The 21592-nt window shown below is 51.2% G+C and overlaps 1 protein-coding gene across 1 annotated transcript; it reads left to right on the top strand.

Moving 5' to 3' along the window:
- The first annotated feature begins 204 nt into the window (after nucleotides 1-204).
- On the top strand, nucleotides 205-21462 carry YWHAG (tyrosine 3-monooxygenase/tryptophan 5-monooxygenase activation protein gamma). The gene is made up of 2 exons (XM_032129788.1): nucleotides 205-478; nucleotides 17944-21462. Exons 1-2 carry the CDS (start codon nucleotides 392-394, stop codon nucleotides 18598-18600), a joined length of 744 nt encoding a protein of 247 aa, XP_031985679.1. The 5' UTR covers nucleotides 205-391; the 3' UTR covers nucleotides 18601-21462.
- The last annotated feature ends 130 nt before the right edge of the window (nucleotides 21463-21592 follow it).

Genomic DNA, 21592 nt, shown 5'->3' with positions numbered 1-21592 from the left:
CGGGCGGGGCCCAGGGGGGCGAGGGGGCGGGGTCTTGGCGCGGGGCACGACGGGAGGTGTAGTCCTGGAGGGAGGCGCTGGGCCGTGTGAACTCAGTACCGCTTCCGCACTTGAGGACTTCATCTCCCGTCGTGCCCCGCGAGCGGGGGGGGTGGGAGGGAGCAGCGGGGGAGGGGCGGGGCGGGGCGGGGCGCGCGCAGGGGGGTTGTGGTGGCCCGCGGCGCGCGCACAGCACCGGGCGCAGCCGCCGCCGCCGCCTCAGCCGCAGCAGCGCCGAGACCGCCGCGCCCTCCTCGTCCTCCTCTTCCTCCTCTCCTTCTTCTTCCTCCTCCTCCTCCTCCTCCCGGAGCCCGCAGTCTCCTCGCCCCTCTCCCCCCCGGACCCCGCGAAGATGGTGGACCGCGAGCAGCTGGTGCAGAAGGCCCGGCTGGCCGAGCAAGCCGAGCGATACGACGACATGGCGGCCGCCATGAAGAACGTGAGTCCCGTCCCGCGGCCGCCGCGCTCCCCACACACACACACACACATACACACGCCCTTCTGCTGCTGCTGCCCTGCCGGGGCCGCGCTCCCCTCGCCCTTCCCGCCTGCTCCCCGCGGTGGGTGGTGGGCTCGGCCGGGGGGGCCGCGGGGGTGTGAGGGCCCCGGTCCCTCGCCCTCCGACACTCCCAGCTGAGTCCCGTTCTCGCTGCTTTTCCCGATCCAGGGTTACTCTGCTTTTCTCCCGACCCCCATCCGCTGCCCTAGAGCCCCCCACGCATCCCTTCCCTTGCTATAGGGCCCCCGCCCAGCCCCACGCATCCTGCTCCTCTGTCCTAAAGCCCCCTCCCCACGTCTTTCGCTTGTTCTGGGGCTCGCATCCAGCCCCACACATCGCTCTCTCCTGCCCTAGAACCCCCCCGCATCTTCTCCCTTATTCTGGGGCCCCCACCCAGTGCCACACATCCCCCCTCTCTGCCCTAGAGCCGCCCCCCATCCTTCCCCTGCTCTAAACCCCCGCGCTTTGCCCCCCCCGCCCCTCTCCCCTGCCCTGCTGCCCCCACCCTGCCCCACGCATCCCCCTCCCCGCCCTAGAGCACCCCCACATCCTCTCCTCTGCCTTAGAACACGTTGCCTCCGCAGCCCTGCAGCTCCCCACATCACCTCCCAGCCCCATTTCTTCTCTGCCCCCACCCCAGGCCCCCCTGCCTGCCCCACTCATCCCCTCCCATGGCCCCTGTCCCCACCCTGCCTCAGCGTGGGGGGGCAGAGGAGCCAGCCCGGGGGTGCGGCGCTGCCCGGGGGGGTCACACCGGCTCGGGGCCCCGTGGGGCGAGGCAGGGGGGACCCGGCGGGGGGGGGGGGGTTGCGTGCACACCTCTCTCTGCTGCCGAAATACCTCCCCGTGCATCCCTTCCCACGCGTGGTCGCCGGGGCTGGTGTGTGCCCCTGACCCCAAAGATCGGGAGCTCTTTCACTGCCAAAGCTCTTATTTTTACTGCTCTTGGTTGGAGATTTATGAATTGAGTCATGTTGTATTCATTTCACGCTCTTAAAATAAAGACTCTGCATATAGCAGGCTGATCTGATTTGTGACACTGAACGCTCCCCTTCAATACTGACATTTTGACAATATAAGAAGGGGAAAAAAAACATATCTCTGATCTGATCTTGCAAACAAAGCAATCGTGGGAGGCAGGATCAAGTCATTCCAGAAGATTCTGCATTTGTCATATTGCAGAGAGGCTAGACTGGGTGGAGGGAGGGAGGGGGTGCTTTAAAGGGGAAAACTGTTCTTTATGTTTGTCTTCTTAGTCAGGTCTGAACCTTTGCTGGGAGCTGGGGTGTCCTCCTCGGCTGATGAAAAGTGAATGCCGATCTGGGAATGTCGCAGTCTGCTGTGGGTGCAGCTCTGTTTGCCCATATTGCACCATTTTGTCAATAACCTTGCATTTATCAAACAGACAAAACTGTCACAGCCTGAGCCCGGGGAGGGAGGAGATGTCTTATCAAGGAATGAAATACAGATAATCGGAATGAGATATTATCACATTAAACCAGCCGGGCTGTCCCTCTGCTGCACTGTGGCTTTTATACCATTTTCTGATAGCGGCATCTATTCATTTTAAAGCAAAACCTGCTGTGTGAGCAGATCCTACAGCTCATTTCCTACGGATAATACAGCCGCTGTGACAAAGCCAGCAGGGATATGCCCGGGTCTCACAGCCGTGTTGCACTGTGAATTTCTCTTAGCCTGCTTCCCCGGGCGGGGTGCTTGAACCCAAGGCGTTGTTACGCGCTCATATATGTGATTTTTCCTTCTAGCCCTTACGGGCCCTGGTGAAACAGTAACCCGGGCTAACGCCTCTTATCAGCTGCCGGGTGGTTTGGCCGTAAGGAAACGATCCCCAGCGGGAGCGCTGACGCCTCCCTTCACCAGCAAACAAAAGGCAGAGCTTTGTTCTTCCTTTCTGCACCGCGCTGCCCCAACTCCGGCACGGCCGGTCCGGTGGCCACGGGCATGTCACAGCCGTGTCACAGCCGGTTATCCCCGTCCCCGTGCGCTGCCCAGCCCCCAGCCCCGGTTGTGCGGGAGGCTGATGACCTCGCACTCATTTCCGTAGCAACGCCTAGTGATGTCATATGCCATGGTCCAAGCTGCAATGCACCCAGGCGGTAGCAGAGAGCATGCGGGCTGCGCCTAGCGAAGGTGATGCAGAGCCATCCTGCCCTCCAAACCTAGCCTTCCCTAGCACCCTGCTGAGAAATGCTGGATGGTTCTCCTTTCAAACCTGTCGTGGCAATGATGGGCATAAAAGAGGCTCTTTTTCCTGCAGCTTCATCTCACCGTTGCATTTTGGTGGCCGCCTCAGATGGGGCAGCTGGGTGGCTTGTTCAGCCTCAGCCCTGCCTGCTTGGGATTCTGTGCTGTGTTAATGGTTTAAAATGGAAATGGTGTGCTGGGGTTCTTGCTGTTCGCTGATTCATCCAGTGATGTCTGGGATCACAATAGTTTCTCTAAAATATTATTTATATGTAATAACTTCTAGCTCCTTCCTTCTTGCAAGTGCTAGCTGCCCGTGCCCCTGATTGCTACCTGCAATTATGTTGCTGCTGCAGGAGCAAGATTGCTCCTTCAGCCCCCAAAAGGGGCAGGTTTACTGGGGGTCTCTGAAAATGCAGCAGATGGTCCCTTCACCTACCAGAGGGAGCAGAAGGTGATACCACACCCAGGAAGTGTGCAGGGCTGGGCCCATCGATCGAGGGTATGGCTGCATGACCTTGGTCATGTCCCTTGTCACCTCAGCGCTGTCTGGGGATGCCATCAGCCCTATCACGTGTTGAAGGACAGGAAAGCTCTCTGCCAGTCCCCAGGGTGGTCAGTGGTCAGACATTTGGCCTTGGGCTTGGTTGCTGGGGTTTCACTTCCCACAGTGCTGGTGGTTGGAGCAAGATGCGTTTTTGTCTGATTCAGTTTCAGGACGAGCTTTACCGTCCGAGCCCACAGCAGGGCTGGGGATCAATATCCATTAGCTGGGGAGAGTGGTGCTGCTGGAGGCTTTCCGGAGGTGGGAGCCCTGCCAAGCCCCTGGCCAGTGCTGCCCAGGCAGCAGAGCACGTGCCTCCCCACAGACCTTTATGTTGAGGGGATGTGCAGGTGAATAAACAAGATGATTGCAATAACTTAAGCAGGAAATAAGTCGCCTTTTAAAAGCGTGTGGGGAGAATACTGCACTGCACCTATGTGTGGTGTAGGTATGGGGCCCTGTGAGGGGAGCACCTGGCTGCTTGACTTAAGGGAACTCAACCTCTGCAGCCGGGCCGTGGCTGTGCTGTACGTGAGAACCACCACCTGTGGTGAGTGTGCAGGGGGAATGTTGGAGATGCTGGAAAGCAGATGGCTGCTCCAAGCTTTAGACACCACACCTTGGTGCAGTAAATGGCCATTGTGGATGAAGGAGGAGCATGAGGATGGGAAATTGCAGGGTATGTGGGCTTCTCCTCTGATGGTCACCAGCTGGGCATGTTATCATCCCCCACATCCAGCATATTAGTGCTGATAGCAAGGCTTCACACAGACGGCAGGCTCACCCTTGGAAAAAGGGGTAGTAACGCAAATCCATCCTATCTGGAGAGTCCCCAGGGAGCAGAGCTGGGATGATTAGCTGCTTTCTGCTCGCAGTGTAGACAGACAAAAGGATGGTGTGGAAAGGCTTCTCCAGGAGGAGTGCTGGGCAGGCCATCTGTGGTGGTGGGAGGGGAGCAAGGAGTGCGAGCTGCTGTAGTAGCACTTCCCAGGGGGGCTGGGGAAGGCTTTGGAGAAACCATTCCCAGTGCTGAGGTGGATGTTGCAGTCATTAGACGTTGGCATCTAATGGCAACATTGATGCTCTTGTGCAGGCGTCTTGAAGGCTGCCCAGCCTCGTGGTGCCTCCAGACCAGTGGTGGTAGGGATTGGAGACAGCCTGACTCATGAGCGAGGCTTCCTTCCTGGAGGTCCATGGGGTCAGGACAGGATGGTGGCTGTCAGGAGCTCCTGTTCTTCTGACCTTGTAGTGTTCACAGTGTGGGGTTGTCTCTGTATGACTCGGCCTTGGGACCTCATAGCAGTAGGCTGAGTCACATCTGCACCTAAGCCACAGGCAGCTAGCAGTATGCCCTGTACATGACTGCAGTGGACACTGCTCACATTAACTGGCCAGTCTTCAGCAGCTCAAGCTCTTAGAAATTCCACTTTGAGCTCCTGTGAGGTCTTATTTAGTCCATTTAGGAAGAGTCACTGACTTACAAGACCATGCTGGGTTTCTTAGTTGGCCAAGTGTAGCAGCCAGGGTGGATTTGATTGGAAATAGCTCTTCTTGAACTAAACAAAAGTGATATTGAGACTGTGATGGAGAATATTGCAGTTGAATTATGCCTGGGGGCATAGAAACAGTAAAACTCTGGGCAAGGGCTCTCCAAGAACCCTTGGATTATTTGGCCTTATCCAGTAGATCTGTTGAATGATGTCTACCATGAAAGTGCAAAAAGATTGGTGTGAGTTGTCTTGATATATTAAATTTTTTTTCAACCACCTTTATTTGCTGCTTCTTGTGTATAAAGATGGCTTGTTCACAGGAGAGTCAATTGTTTTAGTACACCAAATAAGCTTCATAATGTCAGTGGATAAGCCCTATCTGTCCCAGCTTTGTTCACCAGCTGATCCCAAAGTTGCTCTAAACTCTTTGGAATAAACTCTTCGGACATTGATGATGTGTACTTGGGCTTGCTGGAATATTCAGGAACAGCAATTTAGGGACAACCACAGAACTTCAGCTCCAAAAATGTTTCCTGGATTGAAAACTCCAGCATCTAGCAGCATATACAGTGTTCTTGGCAACTGGATGATGTCTTTGGCATCCTCTTAGTGGTTCTCATGGATGTTCTGGACGGTACTTTCAAGAGTAATGAGGGTTATCCACATAACTGTGGTGTATCCCTCTGCCTCCTGCAGCTGGGATTTGGTTTGTGATCGGGGAGATGAAAAACTTGGTTCTTCCTCAGCTTCTGGGGCTGGTAGAATTAAGATTTTCCTTAAATTGAGGATCCCCACTGTACTTTTTCCTCTTCTTCATGTGTATTACTGAAGCACTTTTCTTGGGCCTGGGCCAGTAGCATTAGTGCTGCTCAGGAGCATGCTCAGCTTGGCTTTCCAAATAGGAATAAGCAGTCTCAGCCTTGCCAAGCTTAAGACTAGGGAGGTGGAGTAAAAGCTACCTGCTGGTCCCCAGTAGCCTATGGGGGGGCCTGGATTTTATTTCCAGGCTGGTGAGTGACCCCAAGGTCACTATCCTAAGGACTAGGATTTTTCAAAGCCTGGTATTTCTACTACCTCTGCAGGCCTGTAGTTAATTGGATCTACTAGCTGTTGCTCTTGAGGATACGAGGAGAAACATGGCTCAGGGTGCAGCTGATGGAGCAGGGGCTGGGGAGGAGAGTGGTGGCCATGACTTGATGTCTGGAGAAACCTCCATGGATGGTGACACATCTGGCAGGGCCTAATGCACCAACTCTGTGACTGAACTCTTAAGCTTCTATTTGGAGCAGCTGCATGCCAAGTAAACCATGCACAGAAGTTGTGTGCAAGGCTACATACTTAGGAAAAATAAAGAATCCAAGCTTTTGTGTGTCCCAACTGCTAGTGCTTGAGTAATCAGCTGCCTTTTGGGCGGTGGCTTTTTCTGAGCTCAGACGTGTCCTTGGATGTGGAGCACTGCTGAACTTGTTGGTGCTGCTTTTCCCTTGGCAGAGGTGAGTGGTGTGTGTTGAGAGCTCAATTCCAGTCTGGCAGGGAAGAGCCAGGAGGACTGTCAGACTAGTTCAGACCAGAGCTGGCTGCTTGGTGTCCCAGCCAAGCACTGGGCTGTTCAGAGGCAGGTACAGGGAAAGAGGCATTGGAAAATACCTCCAGTCTGACCTGAGGGAGATTTTCCTCAGATGGGTCAATGCCTGGGGCATTTAGGACTCTGCCTTGTGCTTTTCTGCCCTGTTCTGCCTCCTGAGCTGCCAGCGAAATGTGAGTGCATATTAGAATAACTGCAGTACAAAGCACAGTGGAACAGGATTTGCCTGGCTTCCCAAGCGTTTCTCCATTGACAGTCTTGAGAGGACACAGACATCATCTTCCACCTCACCGTGGCAAAGCTGTGATGTGATGTGTCTCTGCACCCCTGATGCTTCCAGGCGTTCTTCTACGCTTCAGTGCTCTGCAGCTCGAGACAGATTTTTCCAAAGCTGATGCTGTGAGGAGTATTTTTGTGCTACCTGGTTTGGAGCCAGCTTAAACCTTCTTTCCTTTGCTGGTCAAGCCTTTGTCTTTTCCTTCTGAAAAGCTGAAAGCCTTCATCAACTTCTGCTCTTTACTGGAAAGGTGACTAACCGAACTGGTCCTTAGCTGAAGTCTTGCTCCCCAGTGTTAGATTCACATGACTGCAAAGAAATGGCAACTCCCATTTCTGGAAAATAGCAACTGCCCTGTCTGGGAAGCAAAAATTGAGTGGAAACAAAAGTATTGACTCAATTTGACTAGTGATGGTCACTGTTGGGCAGCAATAGCCTGGAAACCAGCTAAAAACAAGGGGAAGGTAGCTATGGATTGGTCAGTGTGCTGGATTTTTGGTGGCTTTGTCTTTCAGCCTCTGAAACCTTTGGCTTGACTTGAAGAAGCTGTTCAGATAAATGGTGGTGGCCAGCTTTGTGCTGGTGGCACTGAGATAAAACGTTCTGCTGGCTGCCAGGCTCTACCTGTGCTTCTGCCAGTGCAGCTTTCAGTCATTGAAGGTGGGGGAACTCTTCTTTCCCCATGGGAACAAAATGGCTTTGTGGGAATGTTTTTCCATATTTCCATTGATCTAATGAGCAAAGTCCATCCTGCCAGCCTAAAATGAAGGAAAATGTGGACAAAATGACTTTAATTTTGCTCTTTAAATTTATTTATTTTTTTAAGTAAGAGGCCTGACTCTTCGCTCCAGAATCCAGATGTCAAGATGTGGGATTCCCACCCATGGCTCTGGGGTGGGGAGTATGCCTGGGGGAGGAGTTCAGCAGCAGGATGGCTTTGTCCATTTTTTCTGAGTGCACACTGACAGTGAGGCTGAGCTGCTGTGTCTTTCTGGTCCCTCCTGTGGGCTGGAGCCCTGGGAGCTGCTGGGGCTGGTAAATCATAAAGGTTGATCTTCACCCAGGAGTCTCATGCTGGTTGCAGTACTGGTTAACTTGATATAGTCTGGGAAATCTCAGAAATGGTAAATTCTGGAAAATGGAGCTGAAATGATGAGGCAGCAGCCCTTGGGCTGCAGGAAACATTGACAAGACTGTCTCTCAAAAGCAAAGCCCTCGTGTAGCTGGCCAAACAAAAGCCTTTGTCTGCCTGTTTAAGGGCAAACTTCCCCCAGTCTCAGGTTTTTCTGTGCTAACCCAGATTTAGTCACATCTCAGACATGACCCAGTACATGCTTAATTAAATATTAAACGAACCTGATTTTTGGCCCCAGGCTAGTGATCTAGTGACCAGGGGCAGTGCATTAGTTAATTGCAGTAGGAGAGTAACCAGAGAACATGTCACTGATGATGGCATGAGATTCCCTTAAAGTGATCCCCAGATTAGGGATTAGAGTACTTAATGTTTTTCTTCTATAAAGGAGATGTTGGAATTGAGTCCCTCTATGGGTGTTTGAGGCAGCTGCACTTGGATGAGCGCAAGTCTGCAGGGATTCCAAGTGCAAACCATTCCTTAATTGTTTGCAAATTCCCTCTGATCTTGCTGGATGGGTTGGCTTCCGTGGGATGTGTCTTTGCTTACATACCAAGCAAAGCTACTTGGCGTGTCAGTGTGCTTCTGACTCCTCTCTAAGATGGTTTCAGCCAGGCTCTAGAAAAACACCAGCGAGAAGTCTCAGCTTCAGTGCTAACTAGGCTGCTGATGGACATGTTGTTTGGACAGTTGTGGTGCTCAGCAGCATAAAGTTTATTAATAGTAGGTGGAGAAGCTGTTGCTGTGCCATGTGCTAACAGACACACTCAGCAATTGCTGTAGGAGATCTCTACTTGTAAAAGGCTAATGCTTAGTATTCAGCAGTGAATGAGAACTTGGGGAAGATTAACAGCCTTTGATTTACACCCAGCTGGGGCAGGTGTTGGAGCTTTGCCTGTTTATGCTGTTGGGCTTTGTTACATGGGATGAATATTTCATTACCTAGAAGTTCGGAGCTTGGTTTCTTGCATTTGGTGGTGTCAGACAACGTCGGTGCCTGAGGGGTTCTGTCACCTGTGATGAACTGAGATAAATCTGTGGTGGGAGTCCCTTGGGCTTCAGAAGAGGCTGGGAGGAAATGGCTGGATCCAGGCAATGGTAGTTAAACCCACAGTTGGATCTAGGATAGTAAAGTGACCCTCCTTGTAATTTAAAATCTGTTGCAGTGCTCCAGAAAACTGTCAGAGCAAAAATTTGACTTTATTCTGTTCTGCAAGTTCATTTAAGAAATTAAATAAAATTGCTTTTGCTAGAGGTGTGTAAGATCAAGCCTGAAATCCCCGAAGCAGTGGGAGGGTAAAGGAGGGATAATCACCTTACTCACTGATGCAGAAATTAAACCTATCGTGGAGCTGGCATGCAGGAATCCACCTGGGTGTTCTGGGAATCTCTTGCTTAATCTGGTAAAACACGTCTGAGACACCAAGGAACTGCTGGATCTGCAGACCAAGACACTTAGAGCAAAAATCTTGTGAGGTGCTTTTTTTTTTAATATTTCCAGAACCTTACCTTGGTGTGCAACAACCAGGTGTTCCCAAAGTGTTTGGGGGAGTGACATGGAGCAGGTAAAAACGTATATGCTCACTGCAGGGAGTTTTGCATGGCTGCAGCTTCTCCCATTTCACCCTTGGGAGCAGCAGCTTGCAGCTGCCATAGCAGCAGTGGCTCTGCTGTGCCAAAGGAAGCCATGCCAGCAGCCAGGAATTGCCCAGTTCATCCTGCTCCAGCAGACCTGGGAACAGGCTCTCCCAGCAGCCAGAACGTGCTCTCAGCCTTGGGATGTGCTGCCCATGGCACATCATGTCTTCTCTCTTCACTTGGCTCAGCTAGGTAGAGGTCATGGGCACAGGCATTTTTTGAGCCCCTGATTAAGGACAAGCCCTGGCACTTGATGCTCTGGGGAGGATTTGATGATCTGGTGGCAAGATTCTTAGTGCCTGGCAGTGGGGCTGGAGGTGAGCAGGAAAGCACTAAGATCTGAGCCAGATTAGTACCCTTAGAAGCTGTGAGGTAAATCTTTAAGCAGCTAATGCTCCCAGCAGCACTAAACACCCTCCCCACATGAAACTTGGTACATTTATCTAGAGAGTCCCTGAAATCTGTCTAGCTTGGGTTTGTTATACCATGAATTGGAGAGAAAAAACCCCATCTTCTTCTGCGTTGACCAAGTCTTAAGACTCTAGAAATGTCCGGTGGCCATCCTCTGGATGGCTGCTTCAGCTCAAAAACCTGTGAGTAGATGCAATTTTCTGAGGAATAATGCTTGAACAGAAATTTGGAAAATCCAAATCTTTAAACTTGTACAGAAATGCTGCTGAGGAAAGAGCTGCAGTTACTCTTGAAGAGATCTTCAGCTCTCACCTGGAGAAGCTTAATGCAGCCCAGAAGAGCCTAGAGCAGCCATGAATTGTCATTCTCCTTCCAAAAGGATCAATGGATCAACTCTGAGCTCCTGAAACTTGCTGTGAGCTCCAGGGGTGCATCTGAGCTCTCATGGCAGCGGCACACTGTGGCACTGGTCATCCACGTGCTCAGCAGGGAACAGAGCAGATAATCCGATGCAGGGGAGCTCCCCAAGCTGTTGGGTGATGGAGAAGGGTGGTGGTGATCCTGGGCTGCTGCTGAGGCACTCACAGGAACGCAGCAGTGGGCAGACGATGCTGCCAGCCTGCCATATCCCGGGGAAGGAATAGCTTGGCATCCCTTCTGTTGCTTTGTAGTTAGCAGGCAAAGGTGCTGGTATCCCATCTGCCGGAGATGGTGTGATGAGCCCTGAGTGACAATCCTCTGAAATGCTGGGACTGATGTGGTTGGACTTGCTGCTCTCTCCATCTGGTGGCTGGAAGGCATTAGGCCAACAGAGGTCAATCATTTTTCCTGAGAGTTTTTAATAAGTACGAGGCAGGTAGAGGCAGCAAGATGTTGAAACAAGTTGTTCTACGGCCAGTTTTCAGAATCTCGTTTAATAGCCTTAATTAAGGCTAATGAGAATCAGGGTGTTAATAAGGAAGACAAGAAAACTTGAGCATAATTCCTTCCTGGCTCAAAAAGCACATACTGGCTAGAGGAGCAGCTCCCTGCGACAAACCTGTGCAGTGCTAACTCAGAAATGGTTTGTAGCTCCACACTTGAGCATGCACAAAACTGGGAGGCTGGGGGTTGTTCCTTCCAGTTGGTTACTGGGATGTGTCTGGGCTGCTCTCTGTCCACAATAGCCATGGCAGGCAGATGCTCCCTCGTGTTTGCCTTATCTCAAGCTGCAGAAGAAGTTGGGGACACAAATCAATGGCACCCAGGTGTTCTGTAGCAGAAAAAACCCCGGAGTCGTTAGACCAAGTCCTGGGACTGCAGTGCTGCAGATAAGGGCTGGTACATGAAATGCTGCTGCCAGACACTGAATGGAGAAGCTCAGGGCTCTGCTGCTCTCACTGGTTTTCTCACCTTGGCTCCCTTCAACCTTTCATGTGCAAAAATGATCCAAGTAGCTGAAACTTGCTTTTTCTCTAACTGAAATCCATGATGGCCACACTGAAACTGGAGCAGGAGGTCTGCAGGCTCCAAGGACTGATCAAACCTGAATGTAGTGTGATCACATGTAGTTATTAAGCTACAAAGGCCAATGAAATAAATGAGCTCTTGGTTTCCACATCTCCCAGTTTGAAGACTTTGTCTTGGGTGGTTCAAAGTCGCCTGAAGTAATAAAGGCTGCAGAGTGGGATGAAAGCTGCTGTTAAATGTAGGAACATGCAGAAATCCTAATTGGTGTCTGGAGCGCCTGAGTAGCCTCTGAGATGCAGTTGGGCTACAAGCAGTAAATAGTTCTCTGCAGACACTGGTCCTTGAGGCACTGGGAGCAATTTGAAATGTAATGGCAGAACCATCCCATGTGCCCTCAGCTGCTGTCCTGTGATGTGAACTGGCCCTGCCAGCTTAGAAAACGGGAACTAGCAGGTGATCATTCATACTGAAACAGACAAAGGAGAAGGCAGTGGGGAACTTGTATCTGCCCACAGCCTGCATGTGCTTTTTTTGGTCTTGTCTAGGATGAGAGGAAGGGTTCGACCTACAGCCCAAAATCCCCCTGGCCACACTGACTTAAAACATGAGCAGAGGCCAGCGGAAGGGGTCAGCGAGGAAAGAAGCAGCTATGGTGTGACTTCCACTTTGGAAGTGTGACATGGGGGCGAAGGTGAGGCAACACGGGAAAAGAACCCAAACCGATCTGGTAACATTTTAGATTTAGGTCTGGTTTAACACACGCCTACTTTGCCAAAGTAGGACAGTGCTTAAGAAAAGCATCTTTCCGACTGCTGCGATGGAGTTGTAGGACAGCTCGCTCTGGCGCTTGGGGAGAAGCTGTTCTTGGTGAGGCTGTGTGACATCGAGTCGTGACTGTCACCAGGCTGCTGGGTAATGGTGACAATTTCATGTGCTTGAGGGCAGCCATTTCTGCAAGTTAGGGCGAGCTGGGGGCAGAAAAAACAGGCAGCATGTCAATCCTGACCTTCTGAAATGACAGCACTCGGACTGCGGAAGGTGGTCTTGTCACAGAATCATTATGTTTGGAAAAGACCTCCAAGGTTACGGAGTCAAATCTTTAGTCAGTCACCACCTTGTCAACCAGACCAGAGCACTGAGTGCCATGTCCAGTCATTTCTTGAATACTTCCAGGGGTGGGGACTCTACCAACTCCCTGGGCAGCCCCTTCTGATGCCTGACAGCCCTTTGTGTTGTTGAAATTCCTCTTGGTGTCCAGCCTGAGCCTCCCCTGGCACAGCCTGAGGCCATGTCCTCCTGCCCTTGCACATGTGTGGTGGGGTCCCACCATGAGACAGCAGCTGGAGATATGGGGGGGAAGGTGACATGTCTGCAGGTATTGTGAACTTTTTCAGCTGCCTGAGCCTGGAGGGGTTGTGTGCTGGTTGCTCCCCTTGCCAGTGGCTACAGACCAAGAAGGAATTTCAGGGTTGGACTTGGTCAGAACATTGTTTCAAAAGCACATTTGCCTTTCAAAAAATGAAACAGAGAAGGGGACCTTCAGGCCAGAGCTCAGGCTGATGAGCTGCATGTGAGGGGAAAACAAGGTGCTTGCTGGGGTTTGTGTGGAGAGATCACAAACTTAATTACATGGTGCAGGAGCTGTAGATAGAACAGGAAGCACGAGTGCTGAAGGGGGGATGGATGTTGTGTATTGTGGTGGGAGAGGAGCTCTGGTGATCTTTAAAAGCTGTTCTCAGTGAACAGTTTGAAGTTTTTCATGGCTGTCTCTGTCTCTCCAGGAAAGCTTTGCTCTTTTGTAGGTGTCTGATGTCTTGAAGGACTCGGATTCTCTTTTAGGCAATAAGAAGAGCAGGTGTTGAGGTTTATAACATGGGTTAAACTGTCAGATGTTGATGGTATTCCCCAGGGAAGGATCTCTGGGTCCTCTCAGCTTGCCAGTGCTGTCTGCTTTAAGATAAGACATCAAAGCCAGGCAGAAGCCGTAAATGGGTGGGCACTTAATTATCAAACTAAGTGAAAAGTGTGGAAGGATAAACAGGTAGAACTAAGTCCTGTGATGGATCTCCACTGCAGTCACTGAAGGGACCTCAAAAATTAGCGTTTCCTGATGTATATGTAAGACCTACTCATGCAAGGTGAGAAGTGGAGGATGGGAGTCCTGGGATAAGCCCCTAACCAACCTATCTTGCTGTTCTCTGGGCACAAACCTTCCCCATGGGTCTCACCAAAGCCTCTTAATTGGGATACTTCCAGAAAGAAGGCGCTGTAGAACCGACCCTTGGGTTATTGGAGTTCACATACCTAGACATTAGGGGCAGGTAAAGTTTTGCTGGCTCCCTGGCTTCTCCTTGTGAGGCTGAACCTTCCCTGGCTGCAATGTGATCCTTGGGCATGCCGGGAGCCTGCCAGATTTTGGGCAGGGTGCTGAGTCAGAGCTCCAGCTGTAGTGGAGAAATCAGGAAAACCTTCTCAGAGATGGTGCTGCCTCTGCAGTGCTTTGTTGCAAGTCAGAGGGCTTGGGTTTGTACAAGCCTCTGGTGTCCCAAACAGTGTAAACCCTAAACTCCCAGTTATTTTTGTCCAACGGGAACTGATGGAATTTCCCCGTGGCTTAAGGGCACTTGAATCTTGGTGGTGCAGACACTGTGCCATCAGAGGAACTGGTGGGACTGGAACTGTTAGTGTCCTCAAGCTTAGTGAATGGAATGTGCCTCCTAGCCAGAGCCTGGCAGCATGGACTGCTCCATGCCAAGCTCCCTGCCTGGGTGTCCTTGTGCAGTCTGCTCCTGGCAGGTGTGTTCTCCTTTTTTTTTTTTTTTTCCAGAATAGCTAAAAGACTTTCCTCTATCAAGTTTCCACCATGTGGGTCAGCTCGTTGTCCTTGGGTGTTTATGCTACATCCAGGACTTGACACCATTTCAGGCTTATGCATCTCCTGCCCTTCTCCCCAATCTTCGTGGGCACAAGAGTGAGATGAGGCTGGACAGCTACTGAGATTTGCAGAGCAAATTCTGCTGTTCTCTGCTGGCAGCCAGGGAAGTAAAACTCCAAACTGACTGAGCTTCCCAAAGAGCAGGTAGACCTCCAGCCAGGGGCTGATGGCTTTGTGCTCCTGCCAAGCCCTCCCAATGCCAAATTAAGATTTTCCTTTGGCTATTTGAAGTCTCTGACTCCATCTAACAGTGCTGGAAATGGCATCAGGGGACCTGATCAGGGCACTGCCCTTCTTTGGGGAGGTGAGACCTCTTCAGGGTCTGGGTTAAGAAGGGGGAAGCCTCTGCCCTTCTGTAATGTGACTGCTACAGTGTGATCCAGGCCTGATGCGGGATATTGCCTTATTTGATGTTATATCAAAGGCATTCAGTGCAACGCTACAAATTCAGTATATCAGAACCTGCTGTTTTGCCTGTGGCAAACTCACTTTGTTTTGGTATCCTGCAGTGTAAGAAAACAAAAAAAATCAGCATTTGTTTGGCCAGCACAGGCTACACAGAAGGCACAGCCCCACACGCGCGTGACAGGCTGGTGCAGAGGTGTTGGAGTGGTTTCTGCTGGAGATGGGCACTGGTGCAGTGCTGTGGGAAGAGCAGAGTGACAGTGACTGCACAGTCTGGAGTGTGGAGGGGGCTGTGGCAGGAAATGCCAGCACAGGCGAGTGGGCAGCAGGCTCTTGGCTGTAGCTGAGGGGCAGCAGGCAGTTCTGGGCAGACGGAGGGCAGGGGTGTCCTCAAAGGCAGCTGAACCTGGGATCCATCTTTTCCACCTTTTTCTGACTCTGATAAGGCAGCTCAGTGTACCCTGCTGTCTGATACCTTGTGTCCTGGGCATCTTGCATTTTCTTCCTGCTGGGAATGCAAGAGCCAGATGGTTTTCTGTTCTTCCTCCCTCGGCTCAGTTGTGAATTGAAATGTGTGGGACTACAGCCTCTTCCCTCTCCCGGTGCTGAGGAACGTGGTCCTTGTCCCCACCCATGTTACATCTTGGCCATGTCTCTGCAGTGTTCCTTCCTAGGAGTCTGGGTCCTGCTAGAGAGCAGTGACATGGTTAACAAGGCTCCCTTCCTGCTTTTACAAGTTCCCTGTGAGCTCTCTGGGGGAGTCTGCTGTCTCCACAGGTGTACCTTCCATCTGTCAGCCAGTTTGTCGAAAGGATTTTGACAGGCAACTTTCCTCCATAATCCTCAATAGCTTCGCATTTAAAATGTTTATGGCAAAGCTAATCCCACTAAACTCCCTGTAGTTTTAATAAATCTGTCCTCCAGCAAGACTCTTCTGGTGAGAGGAGGTAAATCTACTTCCTGAAGTGATAAGTATCTGCAGACGTGGCTGTGGGGCCGCTTTAAATCACCTGCTTGGTCCTCACTTCAAAACTGGTGTCTCTTCTCTGGGAGCACCTTGCTAAAAGCAAGATTGCATGTGGTGATCAGTCTCCACAACCCCTGTCAGGACAGAAAACTCTTGGAATCACTGAGTCTCTTGTATGACTGTTGGTGTTGGACACTCCATTTACAGCTGGAAGAGAATAATTCAGGCTGGGATTTCTGGATGTTTCTAGTTCCAAATCCCTCACTCAAAACTGGGCAGCTTAGGTGGAACAAGACCCCAGGTAACCTGATGGAGTCTTTAGTATCTCTGAGGACAGGCAACCCATAAACTCTGGGGCAGGAGGACACCTTTGTTATGCTCTCAAAGATGTCTTTAACTCACAGAATCATTACTATATGTTTGTGCAGGTGTCACTGAGAGGAAAGAATGAAGGGAGACATTCTGTAAAACTGCAGAGTAGAGACCTCAGAGCACCAGGCAGGCTGGAGGCAGCATACAAGTGTGTCACCATGGGTATTTGGGCACGTTGTGGTTGGGCCCTGCCTGGCCCAGCTGCAGGAAGCAGGATATCACAGGGATCCCAGAGCCCTGTGGCTGAACAGTCACCACCATTGTCCTGGCTGGGAGAGGGGGTGTGAGGGTTAGCCTGGCACCAGGAGCTGCAGGATGGCCCAGGCATCACTGCCCTGCTTACCTTGGGCGGGAACACCCGGAGCTGCCCTGGCACCCTGCCCTGTGCTCTTTGTCCTGCGCCGCTGGCGGCTGCTGATAGTCCCAGGAGATCCTGCCCTCGTTAATGTGACACCCATTTCCCTGGAGCAGAAGCAGTTGTGCTGGTTTGCACAGGAAGACCCTCTTCCATATGGAAAAGGGATGTCTGCTGCTCCTCTGCCGGGCTCTAGAGCATCCCGAGGAGCAGCACAGATCCACACAACAGCGGGCGTGGGAGTGGAGGGTCTCCTTGCTGCCTCTTCCTTGAGGGAGAGGGCTGGAGGGGGTCTGATCAGAGACTCTACTTGCTGGGGGGGAACCAGGCTTAGCTGTAGCCTGGTTTTGGGAGGAGACATTAGCCAGAGCATGGCTGAAGAGCTGCAGGAGGAGTGGATGTTCTGGAACATGCAGGTCAATACGGTGTGAGCAAGTGTGAGTCATTCCAGGCCATTCAAGTGAGGTCCTGGGCTGGGCCATCCTTCACCTCCCAGCAGGAGCCCTTGGCCTCCTGATCCCCACCATAAACGTGGTTATCTGGGCCGAGAGCAAACCTTGTCCTTACAGATCCTTGTGAAAGTGACTCAGTATTTGCAGAAGCCTTTCACGTCCAAACCATTACCTAATCCTTGACTACCGTGAGGTGGCTCACAGGTTCCTGCTCTGCTGGCCTGATTCCCAGGTGGCTGTGCCAGGGTGTGGATGTGGGGCGGGGATGTGTCCTGGGGGAAAGGGGACAGTGGCCATGCCCAGGCTCAAAGTGCCACTTGGCAGCTGTAACTGCCCCAGGGGAGCAGCTGTGTGGAGCTGCCCTGTGGTGTCCTGTCTGCTCCAAGGGCTTCTCCTGCCCCTGGGGGTGGGAAGCTGGTGTAGTGCTTGGCCAAAGGTGCTGCCTAGGTGGCTCCAGCCAGTGATGGTGTTGTGGGAACTGGAATGGGATTATTGTGGTACTGAGTGATGCTTCCCAAGTAACTGAGGGAGTTCTGTGCTCATCATCTTCATAATCCCTTTGGTTTTTTTGAGGTGCATGAGGCAGGTGATGGTGTGAGTTAACACCGTTAACCTCAGTGAGGAAAATCCAGTGGGGGGTTTCCCCCTTGCCATGTGAGCTTTTAAATCCTCCTCTGTGCAGGTGCCTGAGGCAGCTGTAATTGTACTGTCTCATAGATTCTTTGGGTGTCTCTGAAGCGTGCCCTGTGCTCATGGGAAGCAGAGAAGATGAGCACCCCGTAGCTCTGGTGGTGTTAATCCATGCAGCTTGTAACCCTGGACCGTCTCCTCCCTCTTGCTTTGACTGTCCCTCTCCCCTGCATCACCAAGCCCGACTCTCATCCTACAGGTGAAAGTCATCTCCTTACTAGAAGATTCTTCTCATTCTGGAAAATGCTGATCTCTCAAGTAAAACCCAACCCCTGCTCCTTTTGTTGTGGGTCTGGACCACAGCAGGATTTCCCAGCTGGCTCCTGCTGGGATGGGAGCAGATGACAGAGCTGGATGACAGAGCAGGACTTTGTGAGCCAGCTGCCTCCTCCTGCCTCTGTCTAGAGATGCACAGGAACACCCAGAGGTGTGATGGGAATGTCAAACAACTGGGGTTTAACCCAAGTGTCTCTTTTCTCTCCCCCTCTCCCCATGCAGGTGACGGAGCTGAACGAGCCCCTGTCCAACGAAGAGAGGAACCTGTTGTCCGTCGCCTACAAGAACGTGGTGGGGGCACGGCGCTCGTCCTGGCGAGTCATCAGCAGCATCGAGCAGAAGACCTCTGCTGATGGGAACGAGAAGAAGATCGAGATGGTCCGTGCCTACCGCGAGAAGATCGAGAAGGAGTTGGAAGCGGTGTGCCAGGATGTGCTGAGCCTGCTGGACAACTACCTGATCAAGAACTGCAGCGAGACGCAGTACGAGAGCAAAGTCTTCTACCTGAAGATGAAAGGGGACTATTACCGCTACCTGGCCGAGGTGGCCACCGGGGAGAAGAGGGCGACCGTGGTGGAGTCTTCAGAGAAGGCCTATAGCGAAGCCCATGAGATCAGCAAGGAGCACATGCAGCCCACCCACCCCATCCGGCTCGGGCTGGCGCTTAACTACTCGGTTTTCTACTACGAGATCCAGAACGCGCCGGAGCAGGCCTGCCACCTGGCCAAGACGGCCTTCGACGACGCCATTGCCGAGCTGGACACCCTCAACGAGGACTCCTACAAGGACTCAACGCTCATCATGCAGCTCCTCCGCGACAACCTAACGCTCTGGACGAGCGATCAGCAAGACGACGACGGCGGAGAAGGCAACAACTAGACCCCCCCGATGGACTGGCAGCCGCACGCTGATGCTAACTACTGCAGTCTTTATTTTTTTCCCACGAGTGGGGGGGGGTCCGGGGTGGGGGAGGGAAAGGGAGGGGACACCTTCCCAGGGAGGCCCCCCACAACCTGTCTTTGATTGCCTCGTTGACATTTTTGCCAAAACACCACTAGTGGAAGTCAGGCTGGCTGTGCTGGTATGGAATAGCAGCCTCACTGGCATATGGACTGTTCTGTAGATTATTAATACAAGTGGAGCTGTCTTTAATTTAACTTTATTGCTAGAAATAAAAAGGGTTTTAAGACGAATTCGCGTGGATGGAATGGCCCTCGTTTTTAAGGAAAGCAACGCAAAAACATTAAGAAAAACAAAAACAACCAAAAAAAAAAAAAAAAAAAAGGGAGTTCTGTGGTTCCAGTAAGGCTTCGAGCGTTTGTTTCCGCAGCCCAGGTGCCGTGTGCCCGCACCACATCGCGGGGCCTCTCTCTGCAGCGCTCTGCCTGCCAGGGCGCAGCTGCAAATCCCCAAATTGAGAAGGAATTAAAAATAAAAGCAACAAAACTAAAGAATTTGGGGCTCGCAAAGCCCTGGGATTTAGGCCATCCAATCTTTTTTTTTTTCCTTTTTTTTTTCCTCTTTTTTTTTGATTGAGATATTTATTAGGGTAGCTTACAGTATTAACACTAAATTGCAGTTTACAGTATTTCTACATTACAGCCATATGACATCAAGCCTTTGATTGTCTGTTTTTCTTTCTTTTGCTAGTTCTTTTGGCTTGCCTTCCTGAGCAGTCCTCGCCTGTGGACTGGCTTTAGCTATTCTGTGTCGCCCAAGGCAAGAAGACCGCCCGCCCGAGGAACATCAAAGCTGCTCTAGTTTTTTGGTCAACAGCTTAACAGGTGCTTGGCTAGCGGCTGTTTCAACTATTTTAAGTCCACAGCAAAAGGTTTAAGAACTTAATTAGATAAAGGGGGAAGTGTTTAAACTTAAAAATGCCACTTAAATAAAAAATAATAAAAAAAAAATAAAAAAAAAAAAGAGCATTCAGGTCTGTATGTCATGTACTGTGTTTGGTATTTCAAAAGACCATCCTGATTTAAGGTGCCACAGCTGCTTCCTCAGGGATTGCACTGCCATTTCACTCTGCCTGACTTTCTCCCACTGTACCATGAGGTTTGTCAGCAGATCTCCGGCACCCAGGGCTCCCTTGTTTGTCACCAGGGAAGCCGGGTGTGTTTTCCTTTCTCCTGGGGAAGCTTGTGGTGTAATGAGTGAACTTCAGGAGCTTAGACACTAATTTGGTAGAGAAATTCCTCAAGGGAAGAGCTACAATCATAGACATTTCTATCCACCATCGGGAGCCCAGGAACTTAGTTCTCTTCTTAGCAAAACCTTTTCCGAGTCTGTCTGATCCGGCCGGGGGTGGGAGTCGGGGCATCTGAGTTGCCTAGCCGGTAATACTTACCCCAGTTTGAATAAATTTAGCTTTAATTTTGATTTTTTCCATGGTTGTTGGAGGTTCACTGCTGTTCTCTGGCCCGCGGAGCGCTGCGCCCTGCAGCGCTTCCCCCAGCGCTGCGCAGTGAGGAGAAACCGCGCTCGTGCTTTAATTCCTTGTCGCGATTCTGACGCTGATTTTGGAACCAGGCTTCCCCTGTCCCTTGCGAGAGCCGGCCCGACACGGCGCGCCCGTCGTGGTGTGGCACACACGGCACCGCCGCTCCCGCTGCCGGGGGGCACGGACACGGCTCCAGCCCCTCCCGCCGGCCCAGAGCCGCTGCCCGACTGCCCGGGAGCGCCTCGGCCCCCGGCCCTGCCCCGGCACGGCTTTGTTTTGGCCGGGGCTCCCCCTGCTCTGAGTCTGGCGCAGGGAATTCGGGGCGCAGCATCCCGCAGCGAGGGGCGTGCGGTGCCGGTGTGTGCCGGGACCGGGAGATGCTTTAGGCTTCCGTCTCATTGACCCCCGTGTCCCGTGAGCAGTGTTGTCCCAGCTGTATAATTTGGAAGTGTTTTACTGGAATTACAAAACCTATCTTCTTTTTTTTTTTTTTTCCCCCCAAATAATTACTACTCTTTTTGGCTTTTTGCTCTGGCTGCTTTAGGAAACTTATGCAGGAGAGATGGCACAAGAGGGCTAAAAACGGAGTGGGGGTCAGGGACTTGATTTTTAAGCAGCTTGAATGGTTTCTTTCATTTTTTAAGAGATGCACTTGCCTATGATACTGTCTCTCCAGTGAAATGATTACTGCTCCATTACTCTATTGATACAATATTGTGCATGCTAGTGTCGTATTTCTATACAGTAGCTTGAAATTTATTAACTTATACTGTAGATGTTATGTATTCCTATGACAAAATAGTCTTCAAAAATTTTTTAAAGTTTTTTAATTTATTTTTCTTTCCTTTTTTTTTTTTCGGGGGTAAAGTTTGCTCTACCAAATAGTGATCGTAACAAACTGATCTGTTATGGATGTTGCTATAGTGACATGCAATTATATATGATTTTGTTTTTAAAAAGGAAAAAAAAAAAAGCAAAAGAAAACACCAGTGTTAGCTTAATCTTAATGTCTGGTGTTCGTCATGGTGAAATTATAACTATTACAGTGTAGGAGAACAATGACTGTGTTCTTTGAATGAGCCTTTGTTTGTGCTTTTTGTCATGTTATGCAGTGAACTATTTTTAAGGTCTAATCAGTGATTATTTTTCCAACTCCGTGTTTCTGTAAGGAATTATTTCACACACGGACCATTCTTAGCAGTTTTTCCTCAGTGATGGAATATCATGAATGTGAGTCATTATGTAGCCGTCGTACATTGAGCAAATAAACTTACAGATCTGACGTCAGCGCTGCTTAATTGTTATCGCCTGTCTCGACTTTCTGGGGGGCTCCGTGGGACGGGGGGGGGCTCGCGAATGGCCTGGGTTCTGCTGCTGGGGCCGCCTCCCTTCCGCTGCTGCAGAGGATCCGCGTCCCTGCGGGTTAAG

This window comes from Corvus moneduloides, chromosome 20 (genome assembly GCF_009650955.1).
Source record: "Corvus moneduloides isolate bCorMon1 chromosome 20, bCorMon1.pri, whole genome shotgun sequence".
NCBI lineage: Eukaryota > Metazoa > Chordata > Aves > Passeriformes > Corvidae > Corvus > Corvus moneduloides.
This window is presented reverse-complemented; position numbering and strand designations above follow the sequence as displayed.

Excerpts from the sequence above, each read along its gene's own strand:
- YWHAG (XM_032129788.1), top strand. The coding sequence starts at position 392 with ATGGTGGACCGCGAGCAGCTGGTGCAGAAGGCCCGGCTGGCCGAGCAA. Across the intron at positions 479-17,943 it reads TGGCGGCCGCCATGAAGAAC|GTGACGGAGCTGAACGAGCC; the intron begins GTGAGTCCCGTC and ends CTCCCCATGCAG.